The sequence below is a fragment of the Labeo rohita genome, chromosome 4 (assembly GCF_022985175.1).
Source record: "Labeo rohita strain BAU-BD-2019 chromosome 4, IGBB_LRoh.1.0, whole genome shotgun sequence".
Lineage (NCBI taxonomy): Eukaryota > Metazoa > Chordata > Actinopteri > Cypriniformes > Cyprinidae > Labeo > Labeo rohita.
This window is the reverse complement of record NC_066872.1, coordinates 45,665,323-45,686,992: the sequence shown is the minus strand read 5'-3', so window position 1 is coordinate 45,686,992 and position 21,670 is coordinate 45,665,323. Positions and strand designations below refer to the sequence as shown.

At 35.3% G+C, this 21,670-nt stretch overlaps 1 protein-coding gene, 1 long non-coding RNA gene and 2 other non-coding genes across 4 annotated transcripts; all 4 read left to right on the top strand.

Moving 5' to 3' along the window:
* Positions 1-959: 959 nt before the first annotated feature.
* On the top strand, positions 960-3,578 carry rpl18a (ribosomal protein L18a). The gene is made up of 5 exons (XM_051108562.1): positions 960-1,053; positions 2,013-2,192; positions 2,836-2,965; positions 3,206-3,315; positions 3,433-3,578. The coding sequence occupies exons 1-5, from the start codon at positions 1,036-1,038 to the stop codon at positions 3,523-3,525; spliced, it is 531 nt and encodes a 176-aa protein (XP_050964519.1). The 5' UTR covers positions 960-1,035; the 3' UTR covers positions 3,526-3,578.
* On the top strand, positions 2,431-2,567 carry LOC127164631 (small nucleolar RNA SNORA68). Its single transcript, XR_007827687.1, has one exon. It is a non-coding gene; the product is annotated as a small nucleolar RNA SNORA68 (small nucleolar RNA).
* LOC127164630 (small nucleolar RNA SNORA68) lies at positions 2,995-3,129 on the top strand. Its single transcript, XR_007827686.1, has one exon. It is a non-coding gene; the product is annotated as a small nucleolar RNA SNORA68 (small nucleolar RNA).
* A 1,906-nt stretch (positions 3,579-5,484) lies between the features above and the next one.
* On the top strand, positions 5,485-19,371 carry LOC127164496 (uncharacterized). Its single transcript, XR_007827660.1, has 3 exons — positions 5,485-5,626; positions 13,897-14,000; positions 18,811-19,371. It is a non-coding gene; the product is annotated as an uncharacterized LOC127164496 (long non-coding RNA).
* The last annotated feature ends 2,299 nt before the right edge of the window (positions 19,372-21,670 follow it).

Below are 21,670 nucleotides of genomic sequence, written 5' to 3'. Positions count from 1 at the left end.
CTTTCAACAAAGATGCATATAATTTCTGAGTACAAATAATATTATATTTTACACAAAAATCATCATAACTAAGGAAATTTCCACACCCGTCCATAATATGTACAATGGACCAGACGCCTTTGTCCATCCAGTCCTGAAAATACACAGAGAAAGAACAACTGTGTGGTGAAAAGTTGTGTTTGTATATTAATTTCCAATATAATAATACCTGACTATGAAAAGATTTACACTTTAACTTAGATGGCTCAAAATTACACCTTAAAAGGAAATCAATTCCCCCAAAAGAATCAAAAATTTTAGAAGAAAAGCGAAACCAAACAGAATGTTGATTCCAACTTAAGAGTACCATTCATAACATCGAAATCAATTACATTCAACCCTCCCTCACTGATTGGCTTCACTACATCCGACTTTCTTATATAATGATGCTTGTTTTTCCAAATAAATTTGTACTGAATTTGATTAATGTCTTTTATCCACCTATCAGATATACTTAAAGAAAATGCTGGGTAAATCAACCTGGAAAGTGCTTCTGACTTCTGTATGAGAATTCTGCCAAATATAGAGATATCCCTTTGTAACCACATATTTAAAATATTTTGACTTTTTTTCATATTATCAATCAAATTACTTTTTTCTCTAATTTTAGGGTCTTTAGTAATAACAATTCCTAAATATTTTACCTCAGTTTTTAATGGAATATTGAACAAGTGAGATTATATAAAAACAAGTAATTTGCGGTCTAATACTTCACTGTGTATTATTTAGTAAGATCTGTTATATCCCTCACTTCTGTTTGACTTGTTGTATGCATTGTTTGTTCTTTGAAAGTTAAATAAGAAAAAAGAAAAAAAAAAGAAAAAAGAAAAAAGAAAAAAGAAAATGAAAAAGCAAAGACCGGTAACAGCTATGATTGACCGCTGGAGTGACTAATAAAAACGCTTCCCGTAAGACCCGCCCTTCGGAAGAGGATTGACGTCAGGATTCTCCGCCTTGCTGCTTCCTCTTTCACAGTGGCCGTCAGCGAGAGACACCATGAAGGCGTCTGGCACAGTACGTAAAAACCTTTTTAAATCATCTCACAGTCGCTTAAACCTCACAGTTATAACCCAAAAACACACATAAGGCACCCAGCTACCGGTAACGGTGATTATACCTGACACACATTTAGGATAAAAGCGTTAAATTTGCTTTGACGTGTTGATTGTGGCGGAGAGCGGAACATGGCGGCTGTGGAATGACTCCATGTGCTCATCATTGAACACACATACACATTATACATCTCAGGATTTTGAGTTAGTTTGCTGTCTGACACGCTCTCAATTGATCGATTCATATACTTTGAGTGTTTTAGTGTTATGTACGATAGCTGTGCAGTTGTTTATCACAGTCTTTTCTGCGCGCTAATTGTTCGCATCAGAGCTTTACAGTCCGTGTTCTAGATTATTATTATTTTTTTTTTAGCAGTTATGCCTTTATTTTGTGTGTATTTAAGTAAATACGAGTCAGGTTTATGTAAATATAAGTAGGTAAAAGATGTTCATGCTTTTTCCCGCATGGATAAGTTATTAGATCTTAAACAGGATTATCTACTAGTAAAAACAACAACGAAATGAGATATTAATTGTTAAACACCTAATAATCCATAGAAATTTAATAACACTATTTAAACGTGTTGTAGAAACACATTTCACTTGGATATTACAAAATAATTTCTTGCAAAGAATTGGCAAATAACATTAAAAGTATGTAAAAGTAAAGTATTTATTTATTTATTTATTTTTTTTCGTGAGTGGAAAGATGGAAATATTTTCTTGTTCCTTGTGCTCTGATTAACTTTATTTACAACTTTGAAGAATTAAGTGGAAATTTACATTCATCTCCAATCAGGCACACCTGAACTAGTCAGTCATGTCTCCACATTCACGTTTCCCAGTGAATTCATGTAAGACTTGAACTAAAATGTCACTTGTATATTTTCCATTAATGTGTTTCTCATTTTCTCTCTGCAGCTTCGGGAGTATAAGGTTGTTGGGCGTCTGCTGCCCTCTGCTAAAAACCCCGCACCCCCTTTGTACCGCATGAGGATCTTCGCCCCAAACCATGTGGTGGCCAAGTCTCGCTTCTGGTACTTCGTCTCCCAACTGAGGAAGATGAAGAAAGCCTCCGGAGAGATCGTCTACTGCGGCCTGGTACGAATAGGGCTTCTCAAAACCCTAATAGGTCTCGGAGTCGATTTCCTTTGTCTATAGTCACTATTTGTTAGCGTTATTTGATGCACAGTATTACAGAATGGAACTGGCGACACATCTTTCACTGTTTGAAAAGTTTTTATCAGTGTCCATTTGCATATACAACTTTAAGCGTTTCAGCTAGACATAGTGTTTTACATGAGTGATGTGAGTTTGACAAACACACCTTTGCGTTCAACCTGCACACAAAAACCCAAGGGCCATTTCCTTTCCATGTTATGCTCTTGCCGTGTGTGCAAAAAGAAACACAGAACCTTGTCGCCTTTCATAGGCTTTCAAACGTGCCACTGAAAGTGAATTCAAGGTGCAACACAAAATCCTGCTCCATGAATAATGCTGCTTTTTGTTGCTCTATAACCGTTGTCTTATTTGTTTTCGATGGTGAGGGTTGATTCCCGTTTTTGGATGGAGGTCGATTCCCTTTGGAATCGATTCCCAGTCCTAGTAATGAAAGAAGCAGGCACAGAGCTTTTCCTGTTGCTTTGAGACGCTACAACACGCATTTAATCTAGTTGAGCTATAATGCATGAGGCGACACGCCTGAAGTTTAACCGCTTTATTTCCGTGTTGTGTTCTTGCACAGGTCCATGAGAAAACTCCCCTCAAGGTGAAAAACTTTGGCATCTGGCTGCGTTACGACTCCCGCAGTGGAACCCACAACATGTACCGCGAGTACAGAGACCTCACCACATCTGGAGCCGTCACTCAGTGCTGTGAGTATCACAAACACACACTCCTTTAACCTGCACACAAAAACCCAAAGGTCATTTCGTCACATTGTCATGCCCTTGCGATGTGTGCACAAAGAAACAGAACCTTGTCGCCTTTCATAGGCTGTCAAACGTGCCACTGAAAGTGAATTCAAGGTGCGACATGAAATCCTGCTGCATGAGCGATGTCTCTCTGTGTTTTTACTTGTTAGTAAATGTCCTGTTTTTGATTCATGCCTTCAGATCGCGATATGGGTGCCAGGCATCGTGCCCGCGCTCACGCCATCCAGATCATGAAGGTGCAGGTCATCGCAGCCAACAAATGCCGCAGACCCGCCATCAAGCAATTCCACGTGAGTTTGCCTGTTCAAATGACGTTCATGAGTGTCAACATTTATCACATGCACACTGATGCTGAAGCTGTTTAAACATGCAACTAAAGGCTTTAATGTGTTGTCTCAATTCAACAGGACTCCAAGATCAAGTTCCCCCTTCCTCACAGGGTTCTGCGTCGCCAGCACAAGCCCCGTTTCACCACCAAGAGACCAAACACTTTCTTTTGAAGTGTATGTTTGTGCTTTTCACATTACGGATGAATAAAATTGGAGAAAATCAAGTCTTGTTTCCTGTTTTTATTTGACTCAATGTCTTTGACAGATTAGTGAGATTCTTGAGTAGTATCTCGGTGTCACCTTAAAATCAGAGAGGCGGAAATGTGAAAACCGAAAACATTTTTAGAACCAATAAAATTGCATTGTGACTTGTTTGTGATGTGATTTTTAAAAATGTTTCAAGTGTTTTTGTATCATGGGGTTTTGTTAATTTTATTTATTTTTTCTGTGATTATGAATCTTAGTCTTTTGTTTTTGTTTTTTTTTAAAAATATGTAGTAGTAATCTAATTGAATATTTTTCCGTTGTACATGATGAGATTTTGAGTGGAGAGTGCATAATTGTACTAAAGTTGTGTCAGTGCATAAGTGTAATGGCTAATTAACTTTAAAGGCTTACTTTAAAGACTACAACAGTGTTATATATTTTGCTGACTTGTGTGCTTTATCTCGAATGTTCGAATCCAAAGGAATAAGCAGTTTTAATAAGTGTAACGAACTGTTGCGTCGCCTGCCAAAGAAGTCGTACACCCTTGATTTTCCGGTTGAATTTTGTAGAAAACATCAGTCCCACATATTTTGTTAAAATTATTTTTATTTTAATGGCCAAATTTCATTTTTATAAATACACATTTTCTGGAAAAATCTTTGTTTTATAGCCTTTAAAAATAATAATTTAAAAATCATATTGCCCTCAAGGAAAAAAAGCTGTTCAAATTGTGCAAATTTAATTGCATTTAATGTATTCCTTCGGTATTGTTTATATCTCCCACTAGCATTTGAAATTTTTGTATGTATTGGAATTTATTTTTATTGAATGTGTTAACATTGTTAAAAAAAACTGTAGAAAACCTGGAAACCCCAAATACACTTTAATATCTTATGCGTTTTGTTAGTCAGGTGACGAACGCACAGAATAGCATTACAACAGCTTCCAACACATGTATCTAGTATGATAAGCGCTGTTTTACCTCACACACACATAACCGGAAGGAGCGGAAGCGGTCGACTGTGGCATAATAAAAGCTCCGCTGCTTTCGTGCCGTGTATTGCGCTCGTCCTTCATTAGCAATCGCTCCAGCGTCCTCGTTTCGCTTCCACGACTTTCAGCCCCACCCTGCTTCATACTACAGTGACCTTGATAAATCTTTAATCCATTAGCTCATCCATGGACACGATTTCTGCCCGAGTCCTGACTGATAGCATCTGCTGTGGGAATAAAGACTACAACTCCCATGATTCCACACAAAATCAAAATCACAGCGTCATCAAAATAGGCCTTTGGTTCTTTGTTTTGAATATGCGCCCTCTAGCGGCGAAACCTTACATATTGTGCCTTAAAAACTAGCAGACAAGTTTAAGTGTAATGTAAGGCTGTATTGCTCTGGTAATAGCTATGGAATTTGGTTGGTTTGCACTTTCGAAATGCATTAGGCCTACACTGAATTGCTCTTAAAATCAGTAGTAAATATACCTAACATTAGGAAGGTGTTCATCTTTTTTTTTGTATATTTACCCAGTCATATAGTTTTTATATCAATGACTGCATCGACCCTAGTAGTCTGAAAGTTATATGTTGGGTTAAGTTGATTTTAATAAGAACGGGTATGTTTGAAAAATGGTAACTGCGATTCTCAGTCGCCGCCACAAGATGGCAGAGTTTGACCGTGAACTGAGCGTCTGAACAACAGGCGGCCTCGTGCTCTATTTAATTCTTTCAACTCGTGCTGTTCTGCAGTAATAGCGTATAATAATGACTATACAAAAACGACATATCATAATTATGATTTTATTATGGCATTCTCAATCTCAAAGCCAGTATCATTGATATGTATCACTGATTTCCTTGGTAGAGTTATAGTTTATTCAGATAAATGAACTTCAGGTGTGTTTGATTAGGCATGGAGCTGAACTCTACAGGGCCTTAGATTTAATCAGATACAGGCATTGCATTACATTACGAGAAAAAGTAAATGTTTGAACATTATTAGGAGGCCTTATATTAATATAGATGACATCATCTGCAACATTGTACCAAACAGTATCATTCTCAGGTAGGACAAAACTTTTTTCGGTTTGTTCCTGCTACATTTATAACGTCTTGTTGGTGGTTGCTAAGGTGTTTTTTTTGGTTACTAGGGCCATGCTAGGATATCATTGATGGTTGCTTTCTGACTCAAGTCAAATCTCAAGCCAGTTAAGCAAACATTTCCGAATATCACAAAAATGCTGGATAGTAGGACTGTCAAATGTTTAATCACAGGCAAAATAAAAGTGTGTGTGTACATAAAATGTTTGGTGTACTGTGTATATTAAATACACACATACATGTATGTATGTATGTGTGTGTGTGTGTGTGTATATATATATATATATATATATATAGTACATTTTTCTTAAATATAAGCATGCATGTGTGTGTTTATATATAGGCCTACATAATAGATATACACTGTACACACACATATGTAAACACAAACTTTTATTATTTTGCATGCAGTTAATCGCGGTTAATCATTTGACAGCTGTACTGGATAGAAACGCCAAAAAGTGAAAACATGAGGTGGATACATTTAGTTACTGCATTAGCCTATTTGGTATAAAATAAATGCATAAATGAATAGAAAATAAATGAAACAAACAAATAAATAACGATGGAAAACATTTATTGATAAATTCGTAGATGTGTCACCAAGTAAATTATTATAAATAGCACGCAGACTGTAACTATAACAATAAAAATAAAGTTTTAAAAAACGCTCTAATCCTATTAGAACTATTAGAACCGCAACTATAACTATAAAGACACAAAGGAATGATATTGTTGGAATCACTTTTCAGAATGATTTTTTTCCATCTGCTGAGCGATTAAAAACATTGACAGCCAATCAGAGTTCAAAGAAGGTAACATAATACCTTCTTTGAACTTTACAGTTTAAAGAACCTTCTTTTATCTTTATAGTTATCATTCTTGGTGTGAGTAATAGTGATGCTTCCCTTAGCAAACCTCACTAATGAGGTTTATTTCATTTATTTTTTAATGAGAAACCAAACACAGAGGGCGGAGCCTGTGAGTGACACTTCTGCACATGTCATGTACAGTCACACTCACCTGCTGCTGCACTCAAGCAGCTCAAACATGGAGCAGCATCATCAAGGTGGTTTATTGATATATCGATAGGTGAATCGGTGGGTTTGGCAGGTTCAGCAGCGGGCTGTGTGTCGATTTCATCCTGGGATGACACTTTCCAGGAAGCATCCAGCACCCAAAGCTCAAGCCACATATTCCACAGCACATAAAGTTTTGGGTTCAGACGGTTACCGGCAGGTAAAGCAAGTCTCAGCGCCTGCGACGCCTCTTTGTGTGTTTATGTGTTTTATGAGGAGAAAAGTGGAAGGTCACAAATCAGATTCTCTGTAGGACCGTCAAGTGAGGACGACTGAGGTCAAACCTGTGGGTTTTGCAGTAAAAATACTTAAGATGTGTGTGCTTTTTTACAGTCATCACAGGATAAAAAAATTATATTTTTGGGGTGACAATGAAGATTTCTGAAGTACTATGCAGTGATAAACAGCCATATGCTTCATTATTGTCATATTACCTCGCTATGTTGAAATTTTAAATTAGCAAGTGGCTTACCGTAAAAAAAAAAAAAAAAAGTTCAAAATAAAAATTAAAAAAATCAATATACACTTATATATGATATAAAATTTGACTACAGTCATCTCAGAGTCAAAAGGAAAAAATAGAAAAAAAAAAGAATAAATAAATTATATTTTAATATGTAAAATTATAATAAATTATATACACTTAAATCAGCAAGTGACCCACTTTTATCAAAATTAAATTATATATATATATATATATATTAAAAAATTATATAAAATAATCATCCCAAAATCTAAAGGAAAAAAACTAATAAATACAAATATAATTATAAATAATTACAAATTATAATAAATTATATACACTTTTAAATCAGCAATATATAATGTAAATGATTATAATGATATTTGAGTAATTGCATTGATCATTTCAGAATTGCATAATTCACAAAAAAGCCTAATAAAATAAATAAAGTAAATATTGATTACATGTTGACTTCAATAAGGCAAGACACTGCAGGTGAATATGGTAAAAATATTAACTAATAGTTATCATACTTAACCAGTTGATTGATTACATTGATAATTGCAAACAATTTTTGTAATACAAGTTTTCTAAAATGTTAAAAATTCTTTTAATTTTCTTGACATATTGGAGTCAAATGTTTTTACAGAGGGAATTTTAGGTATCTCATTTTGTCACTCTATAATTCAGAAAATACTTATAGAACAGACAAAAACAATATATAAACAATTTTTGGGGGAATAAAATGTTGTATAAAATCAAGCAAATTATATATGAACAAATCCCTCTGTAAAAATCTTCAGGATACAGACAGTAATAACAAATGTAAAGTTTGGTGTGTGTAAGTGCTACTGAAGTGGAGATTTATGGCTCAGTGTAGGAGAAGAAACTCATTTTGAGAAAACAGCCTTTAAAAATATGTACTGTAATTGAAATCTATTGACATAAATAGATAAAGTGCTATAAAAGAAACACTTAACAGTGTCTTTTGGATGTTTTCTTTCCACTAGTCTACAAACCTCTTTATGAAAACCCAAAAAGCCCAAAATCTCAAACTTGACAGGTGCAGTGTCTCCCCTTAGCAGTTTACCTCAAATTTGTTGTTTGTTTCTTTAGCATTAAACCATCCTGAGTAGCGTAAATGGCTGAAAACGCACTCATGTACGGGCCGTACAGCAGTTCTCCCACACACTACCTGAGTCAGAAGCGCTGACCCAGCAGCTCACGGCCCACGGCAGCCAATTTGATTGATTGGACTGCGAGTTCCCACATTCAGGACACAGGGAGAGTTTCACAGGATGTGCAGTAAAACGCAGAGAGCCATGTCAAAACCTCCCACTGCGGTAGTGCTTCAACACTTGGTCCAAGCAAACACTTAAAGTATAATGTTTTTGAGACACAGGCCGGCTACTGAAAACTTGCCATGAATGACTGGCCTCACACATGGATCTAAAAAGAGAGAAAATCAACATGGGAAAAAGAAAAAAAAAATCATTAAATAGAACATTTCATGCTGGATCAGAACAAATGACTGTAGTATGCAGTATGTACTGTGTGCTGAGTGTGCACAGAATACACAGATGACCTATTTACAGTTTAGCATCTGAATCGCATCATTCATTTGGCTCACTACACCCTGGAAGTATGTGATTAGACATCTGACATACTTTACACACTGTACAGAATCTGAATTCCCACAATGCATTGTGCTCAACCTTCACTTTCTATGGATGCTTGTTTGCACAATGAGCTAAAAATGTAAAAAGAAAATGGCAGAAGTTTTTTTTTTTTTTTTTATTCCATGGCGGAATGATACAAAGCAAAAGAAAAATGCACACACAAAATTGTAAGATATAAACTCAGAATCATAAGATAAGGTCAGATTTCTGACATACAATCTCAGTATTTCAAGAAAAAGTCAGAAAAGAGTCAGAATTGCAAGATGCAAACTCAGAATTCCATGAAAAAAGTCTGAATGTGAGATACAAACAAAATTCGGAGAGAAAACTTTCAACTGTGAGATGTAAAATCAGAATTCCAAGTAAAAAAAAGTCAGAATAGCGAGATGCAAACTCAGAATTCCAAGAAACAAAGTTGGAATTGCGAGATACAAACAAAATTCTGAGAGAAAACTTTCAACTGTGAGATGCAAAACCACAATTTCAAGTGAAAAAAAAGTTGTAATTGCAAGATGCAAACTCAGAATTCCAAGAAAAAAATGTTGCAAATGTAATATGTAAACAGAATTCTGAAGGAAAAAGTCAGAATTGCGAGATGCAAACTCAGACTTTGGAGATAGAAGCTTCAACTTCCCAGAAAAAGTCAGAATTGCAAGATGTAAACTCAGAATTTGGAGAAAAAAACCAAAATAAAAAGTTGCAAATACCTTTTTTACTCTGTGGCAGAAACCAGTTCTGATATATTTCAGTCTGACAAATGAACCAAAAAGTGAAATACCATCTTGTTCTAGATCTGACTGCCAAATGTTAAGATGATTTTATGAAAAAAGAGACTAAAATGCAAAATAATCTGTTTTGCTAGATGATATTTTGATGCCACTCACTAAATTAAAAATGCAATGTAATGAGGTCACGTAACAAATCATTCAAATATGCTGATTTGTGGCTCAAGACACATTTCTTGTCATCAGTGTTGAAAACAGTTGTGCTGTTTCTTATACTGTTTGAAACAGAGCTGTTATCACAGTTTGTGTTTGAGGTTTTGAGGAACTCTCACTCTGTTTATTCACGGCTTAAGCCGGTCATGGGAATGTAGCTGGAAGTGAGCTGTCCACCAGTCTGCTTAGTTCAGTCTCTACTGTGTTCAGAGTGACGAATCATGGCATGAAACTACAAACAAAATGCCTCGTGATCACTAACAGGGCAACAACGTGCACAAAGTCTCTATTCAGACTCGCGCTCCTCTTGGCACGAGCAACAGAGCAACAATGAGGGGAAGTAAGAAACTACTTTGAAGCGTCTGCCCGTCAGTATCTGTTTCACAGACTTAATGTTCAGCCGCTGACCGAGGAATCGAGCAGCGCAGCGTGGCGCCAGCGGCCTCCGGGGAAAAGAGCTGCAGCGCGATTGAAAGGCTGAACGCGATGAGTCGGACAGTCCAAACGGCCGGAAAACTAGGCATTAACGCCACCTACGCTCGCGTATTTAGAGTGCATTAGTGTGCTTTAGTGAGAATCAAATTCCCTAGGGAGAAAACGAATGGACTTTTTTTGTTACTTCTGGATCCATGGCAAAAACAAAATAAAAAAAAAAAAAAAAAAAAAAAAACAGAATTGGGCGATACAAACTCAGAATTATGAGGAAAAAGATACAAACTTAGATTTCTGAAACTCAGTCCTGCTGTGATCTCCTAAGTTGTTAATTGATTATATGTATTTTTGTTGAAAATATCTGTTTGCGTTCATTTAGCTTGTAAAATTATTGTGGTTAATAGTGGAATTCATTGTGAAAAACTACATTACCCATGATGCTCTAAAGAAAAACTCACCAATCAGAGCAAAGCACACCAAAAGAGGTCTTTAGCTCCACCTACTCTCATTAAGTATTATCCTTCTCCCTATGCTCTCAAAATACTTAAATATTTATTTATGTATATGCATATTCTGAAATTAACTTAAAATATGTTGTTTCTATAGCTTCAGCTATGAATAGTTTTATATTTCTCTATCATTTTAATATGATTAATGTCATATCATATTATGAGTAATTCTTCTCTCACTAAAGATATTAGGTTCACAGTCTTGTACATTTGTCTTTTTGTCGGATTTTCATTTACTTTTTTGCTTCAAATCGAAGTTTGTAACATTGTGATTCTCCTCGTAGCTGATTTGGTTCAAAGACTTTTTAAAAATCCCTATGGGAAAACTAATAGAATGCTTCTGGAACCAAAAAGTGGGCGGGCACTAATGCACTCTAATTACTTGTTGGGACTCTCCGATTGGTGGAGATTTCTCTGCAGAATCATGGGTAGTGTAGTTTCTCACTAGGAATTCCATTGTTAAACATGATTCTTTAAAGAAATGAGTTGAAATAATGCAAACAGTTGGCTTCAACAAAAGCAAATACCATCAATTAACAACCATGGCAGGTATTAAAAATATCTCTTTTTCTATGGAGATAATGAATTAGTTTTTACTTCCGGAACAGACTGTTCTGCTCTGTAACACATTTACAACTCCCGTGAATTTCTTGCTTCGTCCAGCTTCTGCAAGAAAAACGCTCCTCTGCGCGTTTCTGGCCAAAATCCCCCTCGCTCGCTCAAATAAAGCCAGCATTATCAGAGGACGGCGCTCTGGGTGCTGAAGGAACCGAATACACACGCTTTTGTATGTTCATTGAGTTCAAATTGACCCCTTTTCCTCTAAAGGTCCAACAGTCTTTCCACAAATGGATTTTTGATCCATTAAGAGAAAAAAACACGGGAGAAAGAAGGCCTCTCCTTTCAGGTTGACAGCAGGGGAATTCTGGGATGTGTTGCCAGTGGCGACCACAGGATGAACTTGAGGAACGTCAGCGAGAGCTTTGGCCCAAGTGGAGCTCAAATATATCTGCTCTTTGATTCCCACAGACAGGAGAGAAGCTTATTTTAACGTTCCAGAGGTTGAAAGTGCACTGCCAGCGTTTCAGCATTGCTATAAAAAGATTTATTCCCCAAAAAATAAAAACAGCTTGGGCTGAAATAAAAATACTAATCACATTTCATGGGTTTGTTCGGTTTGGTTTAACTTGTGTTTCACCAATTACAGGCATCAGTTGATCACCGTTATGTTTCATTGCAAAATCTTGATTCAGAACAGACTTAATTTGCAGATTTGATGAATTGCGTTTATAAAACCCTTCTGTTGTGTTGAAAAAATGGCTGCTGGGTTTGTGTTGGGGTCAAACTGACCCACATTGGTTTCCATACAAATTCGCCAACAATAAATACTACGAAATAAAACAGAAAGTCATGTTTTTACATTAAAGCCTTTGTTGTAGCTTGCCAGAGAGAAAAAATAAAATATGAAACTATATGAACTATAGTGACTGAAGAATCAAATATGGGTCAAACTGAGGTGTAATACAATAGGAGGGTTTTAAAATGTGTAGTTGGATTTGATGGGTATCATGCATTGGATATTTTAGTCTTTGAAAATCTACAGTAAAGGTTTACTGAGACTTTTAAAAGTGTTGATTTTTGATGAGTTGCATGAAAACTAATGAGGGTCAGTCTGACCCCGAAACCATCGTAGTCACCGAATTGTGCTCAGGCTTTCCAAAACGCATTTGCGTGTTGAAACATTGCATGCGCATTCGTGACCATAAATGAGAAAGATCCACCAAATCCAAAAAGAAATGAACAGTTTAACCAGCATTTCAAGCATTTTAAGAATCAAATATGGGTCAAACTGACATGTAATACAATAGGAGGGTTTTAAAAACTGTAGATGGATTTGATCGGTATCATGCATTTGATATTTTAGTCTTTGACAAGCTACGGTAAAGATTTTCTGAGACTCTTTGTTGTTTTTCAAAGTGTTGAAACCAAAAAGGGTCAGTTCGACCCCCAAACCATTGTAGTCACCAAATTGTGTTCAGCTTTTACAAAACGCATTCACGTGTTGCAACTTTGCATGCGCATTTATGACCCCACATGCAATCAATCCACCAAATTTCAAAAAGAAAGAAACAGTTTAACCAGTATTTCAACCAAGTCAAATGTAGGTCAAATTGATCTAATCCACTATACGATAGGGATTTTTAAAACTGTAGTTTGAGAAGCACAAAGTCACAAATCAGATTCTGACATATTCAACATGCATAAAGCATTGAGTCTTAGTGTTGCATGATGGGTAAAATTATGCTTTTTTTTTTTTTTTTTATCACCACCTCCTCTCTCTTTTCTGGGTCAAGTCACACCACTGTACGTGTGTTTGATGGCTCCAGACCCACAATGCCTCTGTCATTGAATTCCTGCATCACTACAACAGGCTCCCCAACTGCTCCCCCGCTGTGGTTTCATACAGTGTTCTGGGAAGCAGAGCGATCTGACTCACCGCATATAATAATCCTGATTATTTTAGTACAGCCCATAATGACTGCAGTGAAAGCTGCAGAACTTGTGTTCTGATCCAAACCTCCAGCATCAGAACCTGAAGAGCAGCAACAGATGAGATGCTACATCCTAATTCACATGCTCGCCCTCATACATAGTATTATTACTAGTTATTTTTTATCTTATCCATGATGCACAGAATATAGTATGCCAAAGGTTTCTGGTGAATTACTGTAGTCTGTACTGTAGTTAATATTACTTAATTTTGATTTGGAAAAATGAAAAAAAGAAATAATGTAATAACATTACATTATATTCTTAAAACATATAATATATGAGTTTCATTGGGTCGTCTTGTAAAGCACAGATTCACTGCTGTAATATCATGAAGTTGTTTATTTTAATGCATGGTGGTCAAAATGTCTAGAGTACATCTGCTGAAACAAACGTGAGAAACGGTTGTTTTTCTACGTCCGTTTCTTTTCCGAGGCGAACCCTGATGGAGGTCGCTCTCCTGTGGCATGCTGGGAGTTTTCAGCGCAACCTGAGAGGGTGACGAGGCAACCGCACGCTGGAGACTCACCGGGACTGTCATCGACGGGAACCCAGAGTTTGACGAACTGTTTCCCTGTTTTCTAGGGCCCGGCCCGTTCGAGAGCTCCGGCCGTCTGAAAGGAGGCTTGTGTTTGAAGCGGAGCCACACCTCTCTCACGGGAAACTTCACACGCGTCTAAATCACGCAGGTAAAGGCCGCTCAGGACGCGGATGTTGAGCTGATTTAAAACAAGCACACATTTCAGGCTCAGATTGCTTCATACTGACTGGGTGGCCAGGGTGAATGTTTAAGAAAAAAAAAACCAGTAAACCTCCACACACTTATGTTTTACTGTCCATATATTATTGACACATAATTTATTGACATAAATACTACATTTTTTGCTTTCAAAGTATAAAAATGATTTAAAAAAAAAAAAAAAATATATATATATATATATAAATATATATAAATATGTGTGTGTATGTGTGTGAAGATAAAAAAAAATGAAAATTAAAAAGTAATAATAACTATTAAAAAATAACTGAAATATTAAAATATATTTATACTGACAATTTAAATACATATAGGCCTATTTTAATTGTTCTAGATGGTCTTCAAATGGAGTCCATACACATATTTACTTTTTTATTTATTTATTTTTAAGATGTTGTAAAAAAAGATACATGAGACATGAATGTGGTGTGGAGGCGTTCAGTGATCAGGGCCGTTCTGACAGGGATGACAGCATTTCCGCTGCCAGCGGGTTTGTGGGACGGGATGCTGCCAGATGCTCCTGTGGTTGAGATGAATAACCGATCAGCTTCCTCTGAGAACAGCTTCACTGTTTCACTGCGCTTTACTGTAATTCTTTGGCCAAACCCAAGCAGCTGATAGCGTTAAAAATTAAACCCTTCATCTTTTGGCGGTGGGGGGTGCCGGAGGAAAAACAGCGTGAGCGCCGAATGACAAGAAAATGCCATCACAATGTGTCAGCGGATGAACTGCGCTTTCCCAAAATGCACCGGGGTGAGACTGAACGGATGATTCAGTTATTGGAAGCTTTTTTTAAACTGCAACATAAACTTACTCCCATCTGACATCATTGAAAGACTTTATTTCGACTTTTTGGTTAATAAGGTTGTAGGTTGTTGATGTAGTTTATAAATGCTGTTTGAAGTCATTTCAGCTGAACAGCATGAACAGCTTGAAATGTCAAGCATTTGGTAATTAGAAGCAATACACAGCCAATTAAATGTTCCCAAATGCTAAAAAAAAAAAAAAAAAAAAAAAAAATTGAATAAATTGATATTATCTTTATTAAAAAAATAAATAGCTTAATACATTGTATTTATTTATTTATTTATAGGTCATTCTAGAAAAAATAAAAAAATAAATAATATTATAAATAATTTCTTGTTTGGTTGTGTGTCCATATCCGGACACTAAACGACTGGGTCCGGATGCGAGGAATCGTTCCAGACTGTGCGGCGTTTGTTTACTGTAAAGTTCTTACAGCCTTATTTCTACTTTACACACGTAACATATACATACATGCAGAAGCGAGAGTGTATTTCACATGGAAACTGTTCTCCTCAATGTATACCGTGTTTCAGGGCTGTTATGGAAAAGTAATTGCAGTAATTTTCTGGGGAATGACATGCCTCATGAGCTCAGGGGCTTTCCCTGCAAAACGCCAATGGAAACACTTCAGAAACACTCTCACCTTTCCACAGAGAGCCGATACAGCAGCACACACACGCCTCAAACCAATGCACTTACTCAAACATATTAATCGACTGATGGCCAGTCTGTTTCTGTAGGCGGTTGAAGGAATAGTCCGGGTTAAATATGAGTTCGACTCTCTTGACAGTATTTGTGGCATGTAAAAAGAAGGTTTAAAAGCAGAAATGTGTTTTTGTTAAAGGACTAGCATGAATTATTCAGTGAAAATGTTTGTTATTTTATCCAGGAAGTTGTGTGAATAGTTCTTTCTAGGTGGATGAACTTCTATAATTCCTGTGGGTGGAGATTGTAGAAATACACTTTATTTTTACTAAACCTGTAGTTATATCATGTCCCATCATGCGAGAGTTTCCGAGTCCACATATATAATTATTTATAAATAATATATTTTATTAAAATAAATAAACAAATACATTTTAGATATTTTTCCCAGATTTTTAAAATAACAATAAATAAACATTTTTTTTAAAAATATTTTTTAAATGAATAAACAAATACATTTGTCACATTTATATTTTGTTTATTATATATTTTATTTATAATTTTATTTACATATTTAAATGTATTTTCTTTATAAATAAACAACTGAAGACATTATATATATTTTTTAAATAAGGGAAAATTAATGAAGATAAAATATAGAATTAAAACACAACAAATATATTATAATAATAATAATAACTAAAAATAGTACAACATTCATATTCATTATAGTATAACAAATAAATACATTATATATTTTTATTTTTATATTTTCATTTACATATTTATTCGTAAATATATTTTATTTATAAACAGATAAACAGGTACATTCTATATATTTGTTTTATTTTTATTTTTTTATTTACATATTTACAAATAAACATAGATGTTATAAGATTTTATTTTATTATAATTTATATGTATGTTCAGTTTCAGTTAGTTTAACGCAGAGTACTAAAACTAGAGAAATAAAACTAATAAAAAATATGTACAAATTATATATATATACACTGTGTGCAGAATTATTAGGCATGTTGATATTCTGGTCATATTTTTTTTCCAAACACATTTTACCAATTCCAAACCACATCAGTCTTAATAACTACTGTCAATTTTGTATTTAATCATTTATATGTGATATATAATTGTCCGTGAAGGCTGGAAGTGAAAAACTCCTTATATTTAGGTGTGCATAATTATTAGGCATGTTTTCTTTTACAGATAAAATGAGCCAAAAAAGAGATTTAACCCAGACTGAAAAGTCCAAATTATTAAATGCCCATAAGAAGAATGCAATACTAATGCATTACAAGAATTTGCAAAGTTAAGTCTTGACCATTGGACAGCGAAATGCTTGTTGTGTCTGCATGGTCAGAAAAAACAGGTGGAGAAGAAAAGATGCATGTTAACTGCAAAAGAATTAGGAATTAAGGTGAAGAATTAGGTGTGACACCATCAGGAAGCGTTTCCAGTTCTCCAGCGCCACCATTTTCCAGAACTGCAACCTACCTGGAGTCTTCAGAAGTGTCTGTCTATAAAGCCTATAAAAAAAAAAGAAAAAAGAAAAAATGTCTTCATGTATTTAACAACACGTCAGCTTGTTATTCTTATTAAGTCAGGAGCATTTTTTAGGATTTTTTACCAAGCAAAGTCTCTGAGAACCTGACACATTGCACTTCTGAAGACTCCAGGTAGGTTGCAGTTCTGGAAAATGGTGGCGCTGGAGAACTGGAAACGGTTCCTGATGGTGTCACACCTAATTCTTCACCTTAATTCCTAATTCTTTTGCAGTTAACATGCATCTTTTCTTCTCCACCTGTTTTTTCTGACCATGCAGACACAACAAGCATTTCGCTGTCCAATGGTCAAGACTTAACTTTGCAAATTCTTGTAATGCATTAGTATTGCATTCTTCTTATGGGCATTTAATAATTTGGACTTTTCAGTCTGGGTTAAATCTCTTTTTTGGCTCATTTTATCTGTAAAAGAAAACATGCCTAATAATTATGCACACCTAAATATAAGGAGTTTTTCACTTCCAGCCTTCACGGACAATTATATATCACATATAAATGATTAAATACAAAATTGACAGTAGTTATTAAGACTGATGTGGTTTGGAATTGGTAAAATGTGTTTGGAAAAAAAATATGACCAGAATATCAACATGCCTAATAATTCTGCACACAGTGTATATACACGTTTTAAAAAATAATAAAAAAGACAAAAAAACAAAACAAGACAAAAACAAAATAGACATATTTTTTTAAATAAGACAAAAACCACAACACAGTTATTGAAATTAATGTGAAAACAGAAAACATAAAATCTAAAAAAATCTAATTAAATTTATTATTAACCATAGTATATCAATAATACTAAAAATAGCTGTAAATTTATAAATGAAGGACTCATGCTTGTTCCATCCTTGAATGAAAATGTTTTTTTGAGTGACACTCATGCACATTCATACTGTGGTCAGTCTGTAATAGTTTCGTCATCATTGCCAGTAGTTTTTCTTTTCTGGAATCTCCATGTGAATGGCTGCAGTTTGAGGAAACCTTCTGCTTGACTAAAAATAACCTGCACTTGATTAATGAGCTTCAAATGGGAGTTTCCCATGCGTGAAACACGCCGGTGGTCAGCGGGGCCGTAATTCTGCAGAGCGTCAAAGCGCTTCGTTTAAACGCTGAACAAATAACCGGAGAGTCCATGTGTCCTGCAGCAGGACTCAAACAGAGAGAGAGAGACACACGTCTGTCCGTCCTCTGCTGCTCCGTGTGTCTCACAGCTGGAATCAGGAATGTTTCCTACGGCACATGCTCATCTCACATCTGCAGACACACAGATGCTACAGGCAAGCTGCTGGTGCCAAAACCATTAATACTGTAGAAAAGACTGGTAAACCAGCCGTGATTAAACCTGCAGCTCTCAAACCAGGAGCCGTTAGTGTGCAGGTAAAGTCCTGGCCATGAGAAGATTTAAAGGCAACCAAATAATGTATAAAATAGTACAACATCCAGGTGCATTATGGTAATGAGAATCAAATTAAATTAAAAAATCCCTAAAGGTCCTTAAAATAGGCTTAATTTTCTTGAAAATATGAAAAATATAAAAAATGTATTAAATTAAAATGATTTTTTTTCTATTGAATTTTAGTAAGTTAAATTAGCTTAATTGTTATATATGTTACAAAAATATGCCTAACACTTAAAATAGGCTTAATTTTAATATCTAAAATATAATGTTTTTATTTTTATTTATTTATTTATTTTTTTTCCTTTTTGCAGTTAAATGTGATCTGGACATGTTTTGATGAGATTCATCATCCATGTGCGTGTAAATGTTTTCAGCTGCATGAGCGTGTATGAGAATGGATGTTTCGGGAGAATCTGGAGCGGTGAACGTCCCACCAGACAAGCCGAACATAAATAAACTGAGCTGGTGCTTTTGCTGAGGAGCGAAAGACACAGATGGATGGAAAGAAGAGAAAGAAAGAAAGACGGGGCTGGTTCGGGGGTGAAGGGTCAGACAGCAGCTTTATGGGCCGTGCCTCACGCTTCACCAGACCAAACTATCCAAACCGGCACAGAGAAACTAATAGGCAGATGTCTGGAATGTTCCACAGATGGAGATCAGACTCAGCCTGCACTTCTGTCCTGTGCTGACAAAATCATTTGAAGTCGAGGGTCAGATCGGACTAAACTCCATCAGACATGCATTAACTAACTGAACGTTATTACTGGAGTTAAATCTGAATTAGATAATAAAAGATTTGTTTCAATTACATAATAACTGCACATTCGACAAATACTGGTGATATATGATGCCTTTTATTAGACAGGACAATTAAAAAGAAGGGGAAAAAATACATTTGAAACGAGTTCATGAATAAACGAGCACTTTTGAATAAATCGTGAATGATTCAGTGTCTTATTAATTTAAACAATCATTTAGTTTAGTTCCTTAATAAATCAGTATAAATGAACATATCAAGTGAATGATTCAGTGTCTTACTTTTAAAAACAATCACTCGAGTGACTGATTTAATATGTCATTAATAAAAACAGCTACTTGTTTAGTTACTTAATGTATCAGAACATTTGAATAAATGAGGTGAGTGAATAATTTGTTTCATTCCTTAAGTCACAATATTTGAATGAATTAGCTGAGTGACTGATTCAGTGTCTGATTGTTAAAAACAGAAACTTGTTTAATTCATAAATGAATCACAACATTTGAATGAATCATTTGCGTGAATGATTCAATGTCTCAATTAAAAAGACACTTGTTTCATCCTTAATGAATCACAATCATTTGATTGAATCGGTTGAGCGAATGATTCAGTGTCTCATTAATAAAAACAGGCACTTGTTAGGTTCCTTAATTAATCAGAACATTTAAATAAATTGATTGAGTGAATGATTCAATGTCTCACTAATAAAAAGTCACTTGTTTTGTTCCTTAATGAACCACAACATTTGAATGAATCAGTTAAGTGAATAATTCAGTGTCTCATTAATAAAAAACAGACACTTGTTTATTTCCTTAATGAATCACAACATTTGAATGAATTAGCTGAGTGATTGATTCAATGTCTCAATAATAAAAGCAGCCACTTCCTTAATGAATCAGTATGTTTGAACAATGAATAGTGAATAATTCAATGTCTTAATACAGTCACAACCACCTAGCAACCACTTAGAACACCTTAGAAATCCCATTGCAATACCCTGGCAACCATATAACAATGCCCACGACATCACTGATCAGCAAGCACCACTTACATTTTCTTTGCAAAAATCTAGTTGGTAATATAATCGTTTTGCTTGCCAAGGCATAATGACATCTAATCCCTAGACAGTGAGGAGCCTTTTATGTACAGTCATCTGCCTGGCATCACCTCACACACACACACATGTCTCACACACACACACACACACACACACACACACACACACACACACTGTTCATTACCCTGGTTTAAGATTCGTCTCTGTCCCTGTGTTCATGGAGTGAGTGAGCAGTGACATCTCCCAGACTCCTCTGATGATATGCGTCTCCTCATTCAGGAGACTGGAACTGCTTTAGTGCTTATCCTCAGCTGTTTTACCCCATATACCCCTCACCCGAATACAGTGACCTGTCATAGCACTGCAATGCATTACTGATGGCAGGTACAGGGAGTTCTGCTCACTGAGAAGAAAAAAATATGCTAAAAAAATTCACATTTATTTGTCATATTCATATTAGTACGAAAAAACCCTATAATTTTCAACAGTCTGTGCATTAATAATGGGATTTTTCACTCACTTTGCAGGTCACATAGTTAGACCAGTAAGTGACAACAAGAAACTATAAATAAGTCAGTGAATCATTAACTTAACTGATTTGTTCAAACATGCTGATTCATTAAGGAATGAAACGAGTGACTGATTTTATTAGTATGAGAGTGAATCATTCACTTAAATGATTCACCCAAATATACTGATTTATTAAGGAATTAAACAAGTGTCTGTTTGTACTGGTGAGACATTGAATCATTTACTCAACAGATTCATTCAAACATGCTGATTCATTAAGAAATGAAACAAATGACTTTTTATTTTTTTGATTACTTTTTAATGATGATTCATTCATAAACTTCAAATGTGTTTCTCCCACTTTGTTTCCTTTCCGTTTATTTTTCCTGTCTAAAAAAGGCAGATACAGTCAGCAAATGTGCAGTTACTATATCATTGAAACAAATCTTTAAATATCTGATATAGATTTAATTTCACTAATATCATAAACACTGGCGATAACAGCTTCTGATTTTCTTAAGTGTGCGTAATAATGTCAGCATGCATTAAAACCACAAATCTCTCTGTATAAATATTTTGAAATATTTATTCCGTGCAATTTTAGTGCAGATATTCAGTGCAGATTAAAGAACAGAATCAATGAGAAGTTGCTATCAAAATAATATATATATATATATATATATATATTTTTTTTTTACAGATTACAGAGTTGACTGATAGTGGTGCTAATTAACAGGAATATGAATATTTGATAAATTCTGCATGTAGGTAATCACTTTAGCTTCTCTGTTTCCTAACAGACATCATCCCAACATTTCGCACAGTCCTCCTGTTGCAGCTTCACACA

Coding starts and splice junctions, on each gene's coding strand:
- rpl18a (XM_051108562.1), top strand. Junction 2,193..2,835: donor AGATCGTCTACTGCGGCCTG/GTACGAATAGGG, acceptor GTTCTTGCACAG/GTCCATGAGAAAACTCCCCT. Junction 3,316..3,432: donor CCGCCATCAAGCAATTCCAC/GTGAGTTTGCCT, acceptor TCAATTCAACAG/GACTCCAAGATCAAGTTCCC.